Below are 9,483 nucleotides of genomic sequence, written 5' to 3'. Positions count from 1 at the left end.
AACAGTAACATGTGACACACACACACACACACACACACACACACACACACACACACACACACACACACACACACAAAGTAACGTGTCACGCACACATGCTAGCCCGGCCAGAACGAACGTACACCGAGAGAACATTTCTCAGTCGACACCGGCGTCTTTAGCTCGTCGCACTATCAATGATAGGTTTAAGTTCTTTAACCTAGTGAACATCAGACGCGGCTACAATCTCGAACCTTCATGCCAAAGCCATAATTAACCTATAAATACCCCCGCCACCCTGAGCCATAAACCTCAACCCACTCTCTCTTCTTCCTCGAATCCCGATTTCCTAGCACCAACAGGTAGTAGCTAGCTAGCCATGGCGTCCTCCAAGTCCCTTGCCCTCCTGCTACTCGTGGCTCTGTCGGCGACGGCCATGTCCGCCGCCGGTCAAGGCTGTGACGGCCACAAGGTGACGGTGCAGAACCTGTGTGGCCACGACCTGAACCTGGGAATCAACGCGGTCTCGAACAGCAAGATGCTCTTCCCCAACGGGTGGCTGCTCCCCAACGGGAAGCACGAGTCGTTCGACGTGTGCGCGTGGTCGGGGAGCGTGTCGGCGCAGGGCGCCGCCGTGGCCAAGTTCCACATCGGCCATGAGGGCGGTGCGTACTACGAGGTGAGCACCGACCAGGCGAGCATGCCCATCCGCGTCTCCGTCACCCCGCACGGCAGCCCGCTGCAGGGCCACTGCCCCACCGCCGGATGCAACAGCGGCAACCACTGCTTCGAGCACTCCGTCCCCGGCGGCAACTGCCATGGCGTCACCGAGATCAAGATCATCTACTACAACCCATAGATGATAGATCGATCGACCGCCTACCTAGTAACGTACTGTAGTACGTAGCTGCTGCACCTACTAGTGTTGAATAATGCTGCAGCTAAGCTCGATCGTCAGTGGCGTTCCACCGACGAGGTCGTACCGTCGTCAGCCGTGCAGTGTCGGATTTACAGTTTAACTACTATTTTGTGGTACGTACTATGTAAAATGTATACATGATCGGAGGGAAGACCTCTCTTTTATACAGTATATTATAAGAAAAAACAAAGTATACATAACGGCCCGAGTTTAGAGCCACTTTGGTTCAAGTATATATTTGAAAAAAAAAAGAAAACTGGAAAAGTCCATGATTGTACGCCATGCCTATTTGAATCCTATAATTACCCTAACAGCTCGTTTGGCACCCTCTCCATGGGGATTTCGTTTGGTTGGAATGGAAATCCAGATGCAAAAATCATGTTTGGCTGCCACACCGATTTCTAGACTGAAATAACTACCATATCCTGTTTGGCTACCATTTTGGCAACACTTGATAAATCCACACATAATCCGACTTCAAAAATGAACTTCATAATGCACGGACATCATCTTTCCAAATATTTAACATTCATGCCAACATGAAACAAGTTGCGGCACGCCATATTTCATATAAACAGAAGCTCCATAAAACACAATCCACATCTTAAAATTTAACTATGACTGACATGTTCACCTTCATAAAGCACAAAATGTAGCCTGACACAAGCAAGACAAAGGTTCAAAGCTTCAAAGTTTGTATTAGGCAAGGTTTGGAAGGCAAAATACTAGCTACATCCAGGGGCGGACCAGAACAATGACCCGGTGTCCACATATAGACAATACATGGGTGGGTACCAAGCAATAATATATCCACATATAGACAATACATGGGTGGGTACCAAGCAATAATATACATAAGAGTACTCCCTCCGTAAAGAAATATAAGAGCGATTTAGATCACTAAATATAAGAATCACTAAAGCATTTAGATCACCAAATATAAGAATCACTAAACTAGTGATCTAAACTAGTGATCTAAATGCTCTTATATTTATTTACGAAGGAGTAACACACAAGATTAATAAAAAATGCCAAGCGGTAAAATGCCAGCCAATACCAAAATTAAAAAAAAGAGTAAACGACTAGTTGATGAAACATCATTTAGTTCATTTGATGCCTTGATGGGCAAATATTGTCATCTTGTGCTAAGATCTTCGTCCTTTTAAGAAACATTTTCATAAATTACCCTAGAATTCTAAACGCTCTTATATTTCTTTACGGAGGGAGTACTCTTATGTATATTATTGCTTGGTACCCACCCATGTATTGTGTATATGTGGACACCGGGTCATTTTTGTTCTGGGTCCGCCCCCGCCCTCGCCTGACCTTATAATCATGGGTGAAGGCCTAGAATTAGTCGTCAGAGGGGAGCGACCGAAATCGCAGAAAATGACGAGTGAAGGCCTGTGATTTTGGGGCTTGGCAAAGTTTCTGTCCTCTGGAATTTAAGAATGAAATATGAAGGTCAGTTCCGTGGCAGCCAAATGAATAAGCCTGGGAATTCAGGAATGAAATCCACTAAATTCAACCCAAATGATGGGCATCGTACAAGCCGTAAAAAAATCTGAATCCTACAATTGAATATATACAAGACTTTCTTCAAAAAATAAATATAGAGCACTGGACTTTGTTTAGATACATCATATAGAAGAAACAAATGTCTAAAATGTGTCCTTATTCTAAGGCCGAACAATAGCCTCTTATCCAAAAAAGAAACAAATGTAGTGCAAAGGACGCCTTGCAAGTATTCAAAGATGATTTTCTTTTTTGCAAAAGAACTTCCGAACTATTTATCTTCAATTGGTAGTACAACAAACATAAAAAATAATAAAAATTACATCCAGATCCATAGACCACCTAGCGACGATTACAAGCACTTAAGCAAGCCGAAGGTGCGCCACCGTGATCGCTCCTCCCTCACCGGAGTCGGCAAAACTTGTTGTAGTAGACAGTTGGGAAGTTGTCATGCTAAGGCCCCACAGGACCAGCGCACCAGAACAACAACCGCCGCCGATGAAGAGCGGGAAGGATCGAACCTGAAATCACACAAACGACGATCAGATCCGAGCAAATCCACCAAAGACATATCTGACGGAGACACACCTCCATATGCCCATCGACGATGCTAGGAACTCCTTTGCAAATATGCAAAGGTGAATCTTCTCCTTTACACATGTCTTTTTTGTCCCCTTCAAGGATAGTATACTACTTGACCCTCCATCGTGCATGTATAGATTTGAGCGGAGCTTCACGGATGACGAGGAGAAGTTCAAGTGTAAAAGAACTAGTACACCATCCAAGATGGAAGCTTGGAATTGGAGAAGGAATGGCGAGAAACAAGCCCCAGAAGTTGCACGAAAGTCGGATGACCGACCTTACCTCCAACCCAGCCTCCACTAATGATTTTCGGCTCTATCTCAAGTCGGAATGTCCGAGGTAACCATTCACATGGTCAGAATGTCTGACCCCAAGTCGGAACACCCGACATGTGCCTGCGTGCAGTGAGTTGGGCCATGGCCCATGTACCCCTATCTCTCTCCCACACTTATCCCTTCGTTGCTGGCACTATATATACTTTCCCCCACCTCATTTCTAGGGTTAGCTAGAATAAAGAGAAAAGAGAGAGCTTAGCTCATCTACCTCCCCTAGTGGAATTCCTCTTGGCAATAGATCCATAAGTGGATTCAATACCACTTAGGAGAAGATTCTTCTAGGAATTCAAGGCTCCTTTGGGGAAGAATCCCCATTATAGGATCATCAAGACTTTCCTCTCTCTCATGAGATCTAGCGAAGAACTCTCTCTCAATAATACCCGTGTATCTTCATTTTCCTTGTTGTTATTGGATCTTGATGCATCCATGTACTGTTTGTGATCTAAGGAGTACTTGTTGCGGATTTTATTCAATAGAGTGTTTTCCCTTTGCTTTCCACATGTTTTTCCCATATTCTTCCCCAAATCCACCTCAAATTCATGAAGATCAGGCAAACAAGGATCGAGCCCTACATCACAATGCCTTCAAGAAGGAATACACTCATGCATGTTGACGTCGCCACGTTCATCCGGCGATAACAAAGAAGAGAATTTTCATTCTGATTGCCGAATGCAACCAATAAAGGCCAGCATAATGGCTAAGAGGCAAAGCCTTCAACAAAATAACGACGCATGTTCGCGTTGCTAAGTTCGATCAATGACGTGCAAACACTAATTTTTACGTGGGCTTGGAATGGGTGGTGCAATCACCATCTCGATTAAGCTTTTTGACTTTATCACAGTACGTATGACAGATCTAGGTGACTACTGACTAGGCTTTAGATTTGATGTTCTTATAAATTCAATATCTTATTACTATCGACAAACGGACAATGTACCAGAATGGAAAAGACATATTATATTGTCCATTGTCCTTTCAGGGATGAACATATTATACTCCGTTTTAAAATATAGTGCGCCCGCGCTTCTCAAGGTTCAATATTAATCATAAATTTAATCAACAAGACTGAATGCGTCGGGAGCAAAAATTATATAATTGAAAACTTCTTTTGAATACGAATTCGCTGATATAACTTTTGCTCCCGCCGCAGTTGATCTCGTTGGTTAAATTTATAGTCAAAGTTATAGCACGGGAACCGAGGACGCATTATATTTTGGACCTGAGGAATAGTAGGTACTCCCCCCTTCCGGTTTACAGGGCTCAAATCTAAAATCTCATCAACCAAGACAAACGGAAAAGAATTCTATGAAACCAGGTTTCACGGGTTAGCAGGTGAGACCCATCCTGATGGATAACACGTGGCATTCACAAATCACAAAGTATCTAATTTCTCCCCCCTGATTTCAGGTGGAGGGTGGGGTAGATGAGAATTTCTCCCCCCCCCCATGTGTCATCCATCAGGGTGGGTCTCATCTGCTTTATATGAGACCCGGTCTCATATATTTTTTCCAAGACAAATGGTGAGTGGAGGAATGTATCTCGTACTTTACAAAATTACTCAAGCTAAATTGTTGCATTAATTGGGATTAATTGTAGTGCATGCATGCTTGGCCACTAGATGAGTAATAGCATTACATGCATTGGTGAGTTTCTTTTTAATTCTTGCATGCAAAGATTTAATGTGCCTCGGAATCTCAAAAGGAGATGAAGATGGCCCATTTAAATTGGCAAAATGAAAAAAATTGATATAAACTCTATAAACCGAAAAGGAGGGAGTATCAAATAACTGCAGACACATAAAATTAAGTAGCACTGTAGAACTATTGATCGTGTTGTAGCAACGCATATATATACATATAATGTATCTAGCGAACGTCGGGAGTCTTGTTACAACTGAGCAACTCGCCGCTTGATCCGCGTCTTGTAGCCGTGTAGCGCTCGATCAGATCTATTCCCTCCTCTTTAGAATATAAGATGTATCTATTTCCATGTAAGTAAAACTTATGTATGTTTAATCAAGATTATAAAATAGAACACCGACATCTACAATACAAAAAATAAAATATAAAAATAATTTTCATGATAGATCTAATTATACAAATTTGATATAGTAGATATTGGTATTTTTTCAAAAACCTGGTCAAACATGTACATTTTTATTTCTTAAATAACTAATACATCTTATGTTCTGAAAAGGAGGGAGTATTTCCCTCACCGTTTTTCTGCCCGCTTCGCTTCTTTTTTTGTCCCACAATGCTTCCCCCTCACAATCTTTTGAAAAACATTTCGCCTCGGCGCACCGGCCAAACGCTTGGCCGGCGCCTTTGCCACGCACGCACCACACAGTGGGCCAGCATGCAATGCATATTCCTCTTCCTCCGTTTTTTCTCCTATCGCTCCATCTCTCTCTGTCCTTTTTCTCAGGGACCGCACCAACGCTGTCAACCATCGCCGCATGGAGGCCTCCAGGGCACCGCCACCACGGGAATCAGTCGGTCTGTTCGTCCTCGGCCAGATCCGCTCGGATCCGCGCACCGGAGCTCTGTATACTTCACCAGACCCAGCCACGACCCGGCGAGTGTTGCAACCGCGACGCCCACAAGTTGGAACTGGCGGATGTCGGTGCTGCAACTGGCCACGGCGACGGCGAGTGTACGGCGGCGACGACAACGACGAGCGAGGATGCTGAGATGACGGGCCGGGGTCGCGAATGCTACAACCACGTACTACAAAAGCTACAACCAGCTTGTAAAAATGCTACAGCGTACGCACACCGGGGCTACAACCGGCAAGGGGTGCCGACAAATGCTACAACCGTTCACCAGAAAAGCTGCAACCACGTTAGTCAGAGCTGCAACCCGAGTTTGCCGGAGTTTGTAGCCACGGTAATCCAGCGTTTTTTGCTACAACCGGTGTCTCATTCTGCTGCAATCGGTGTCGAGCAGATCGCCTGAGGAAGGAGGAGAGTTTTTTTCTACAACACCAGTGCTACAATGCTATTTTTCTTTCTTGCTGGTACCGGCGACGATTTTAGCTGGAACCGGCTACATATTTTGCTACGTTCATTCATGGCCGAGCTGCGTCCCGTGGCGGTAGCGACCCTTTTTTTTGCTGGAACCATTTGTAGTTTTTGCTACGTCCATCGAGGATTTTTGCTACATCCAGTTTTTCATGGTGTTTCTGCAGGCTCGACGAAGATTAGGAGGTGGCCGGCAAGCACGGGCGGCGCGGGGGTGGCCGGCGAGCACGGGCACGAGCGCGGGGGTGGCCGGCGAACACGTGCACGAGCACAGACGGCACGAGTGTGACCGGCGAGCATGGGCGTGAGCACGGACGGCACGAGGGTGGGCGAGCACCGGCGCGGATGCGGACGGCGCGAGGATGGCCGGCGAGCACGGGTCCGAGCGCGGGCGGCGCAGGGTGGGCCGGCGAGCATGGATGGCGCGAGACAGGCGGCGAGCATGGAGACCTCCCTTTTCTTTTGTTTCAAGCCTGTGTGGAAGGAAGAAGACGACTCAATAGCGCTATCCAGACCGTTATTTTGTACGGGATCCAACGCCTGGCAGCGGACCGGCCTAAAACTTCGGCCGGTACACCGGCGCCTAGCTTCGCCCCAATTTTTTCTGCCCCACATCACTTCTTCCTTAGCGTTTTTTTTCTCTGTCTCACACCGCTTCTCTCGTCCGGTTTTCTCTTTTTTTTTGACACATGTGCTCCCTCCCTCTAGTTCTACTTGTGCTATGCTTTAGGGGGAAAATATGCCGAATTAATAAACCTCGCTCCATCACACACTTTTGCTATCAGGTGTAATGTGTGCGATAAACCGACCTGTCACATACTTTTTTTTTTGGATTTGTGCGTGTCATCCTTGCGCAGGGGCCATGCTAATCTTCTCTGTATCGTTTCAATTTTATCGAATGTCCCCCAAGGGACCCGACCTGTCACATACTATCCTCTATCGTATGCTATGCACCCCTATGCGCACCGTCGCAAGGTGACGATTAGAAATTGTGTTTGCGATAGGAGGTTTTAGCCGTGTGCAAGGACCCAATCTGCACTGGTGCAACTAACTCCTCTTCGGTCTTTGATAATTAAACAACTTGCATTGGCGCGTTTGCCACGTATAGTAAGTGTTAATTAATCTCACACTCCTAAGTTAAGTAACACTGTAGAACTATAGATTGTGGTGTATTAATGTATGGATTGTATTAAGGTATGTACTATGTGTTTGCAATTACAGAGGGAATGAATCCGAACACAATTTGGAAGTAGTTTATCCAGAAGGAAAATCCCACATATATACCTATACCTATATGAATTTGTCTACAAACAAGTCTAGAAGTAGTACTCCCTCCAATCTATAATAGGTATAGTAGTTTTAAACTAACCATAGTTTAAAATTCTGACACTTATTTTAAACCGGATGAAGTAATATTTGCATCCCCATCATTCACGGATGACGGATGCACTCCATTGCATGGATTTAAAGTTGTCAAAAGGCAGACATTTCCCAAGCACGAAGCGTTGGGGTACACGTACTAACTCTGAAAGAAACTAGTCGGCGGAGATTCGATTAAACAAAAGGGGCCGCTGGGCCTGCCTCTGCCCTGCACTAGGCCGTGTCCTCACGTCCCGGTGCCCTATGCGTGCGCGTGCCGACCTGCTCGGCTCCACGGCAGTCAGGCTACAGACATTGCAGTGCACAGATCTGCACGCTCGTCTTACACAGTGTCGATGAGCAGTACATTTTTTAAAGTTTTATGGCGCCACCTACGTATTCTGCAGTACAGATGGAACTGGTAAATCCATGCAACTGGAGTACGGCGAGAGGGTGGAGGCTGGGGGGTTGATCTTCATCCTAGGTGGTGTTGGAGATACTCGCTGATTTAGTGGCTGTGGGAATAATTTCTCTGGTGATTCGACGCTGTTTTGCAATAGTAATTGGGAAGGTGTGAGGTTCATTTGTGCATGGAGCGGGAGGGCACAGTTGATTAGAGCATCTATTCGTATATGAAAAAAACAACTACCTTTTGCATCTTCGATGTCGAAAACACATCTTCAACAGATGGTGTAGATGCAAAAAAAAATTACATCTCTGCCTTTCGAAGATGTAAACTGCAACACCCCGCGGTGTAAATTTGCATCTCCACCATACGAGATGAAAGGACGCAACGACTCCCGTCTGTTCGCCTCCCGCCCGCCGCCGCCATGGCCGACGCCGATGACCCCGCCGCCTTCTCCGACTCCGCCACCGGTGCCCCGACCGACCCCGCCGCGGCCGCTGCCTCCGCGCCAACTTTGCCCAATGCGGCCGCCTCCGCCTCCATGTCGCCGCCGCCCTGGATTTACCCCACCCCGGCAGGTCGCCGTTGCGCCGGAGGCTGCAAAGAAGCTGTGGGCTGCCAAGCCTCACGGTGGAGGCGTGAAGCGGCCGGCAGCGCGAGCGCAACCGGGGTGGAACTAACCTCGGCCGGCAAAAATCTCGAGGCCGGACGCGGCTACATCGGGCGATTTGCAGCCGTCGCCGACCTTGGCGTCCTCCTCCGGCCACGGAGCTCCTTATCCACCTCCTCCGCTGCCGCCGCCGGCCACGGAGGAAGATGTGTCCACGCCGACGGCAACCGCATCCAACGTGTTCGATGATATGTCACAAATGTTAAAAAAAACGGTGCATCTTTTTGTTGTTTCAATTGTCGATTCCAATATAATGTGAAGTTGATTGCGTGTACGTCCATTTGTAGTCTGGATGATGAAGCTTTCATGCACGTGACAAATGTGACAAATGATGAGTATTCACATTAGTATGCATCGCAAGAGTATGAAACTCCACAATATGATGATGACAATCTCGAGATGGATGATGAGGGCTTCGTTATGAAGGGAAGAACAACAAATTATACCAAAGCCGAAGATGTATTGATTTGCATCGCATGGATGAAAGTCTCTCAAGATGCAACCGTTGGGACCGAACAATCCACCAATGATGGGGTCACCTACTACTGGTGGGGTTAAGGACCTGACATCTAAGGTCCACCTGGGGTCCCACACCATCATTGGTAGGTCCCTGGACCATAGATGCATTCGGATGCGCATGACAAGAAATCCACTCGGATCCATCGACGACACTTGGATGTCTTCCCTCCAGTCTGCCTA

The 9,483-nt window shown here is 46.7% G+C and overlaps 1 protein-coding gene and 1 non-coding gene across 2 annotated transcripts; one reads left to right on the top strand and one right to left on the bottom strand.

The window, feature by feature from the left end:
* Positions 1–277: 277 nt before the first annotated feature.
* Positions 278–1,093, top strand: LOC119305277. The gene has a single exon (XM_037581847.1). It carries the CDS (start codon positions 359–361, stop codon positions 836–838), a length of 480 nt encoding a protein of 159 aa, XP_037437744.1. The 5' UTR covers positions 278–358; the 3' UTR covers positions 839–1,093.
* Positions 1,094–7,161: 6,068 nt separating this feature from the next.
* LOC119313199 lies at positions 7,162–7,263 on the bottom strand. The gene has a single exon (XR_005151580.1). It is a non-coding gene; the product is annotated as a U6 spliceosomal RNA (small nuclear RNA).
* Positions 7,264–9,483: the final 2,220 nt, after the last annotated feature.

This window comes from Triticum dicoccoides, chromosome 5B (genome assembly GCF_002162155.2).
Source record: "Triticum dicoccoides isolate Atlit2015 ecotype Zavitan chromosome 5B, WEW_v2.0, whole genome shotgun sequence".
Lineage (NCBI taxonomy): Eukaryota > Viridiplantae > Streptophyta > Magnoliopsida > Poales > Poaceae > Triticum > Triticum dicoccoides.
Note: the sequence above shows the minus strand (reverse complement) of the source record. Positions and strands in the feature narration are given on the sequence as shown.

Bases quoted from the DNA above. Each gene is read 5' to 3' on its own strand.
- LOC119305277 (XM_037581847.1), top strand. From the start codon at position 359: ATGGCGTCCTCCAAGTCCCTTGCCCTCCTGCTACTCGTGGCTCTGTCG.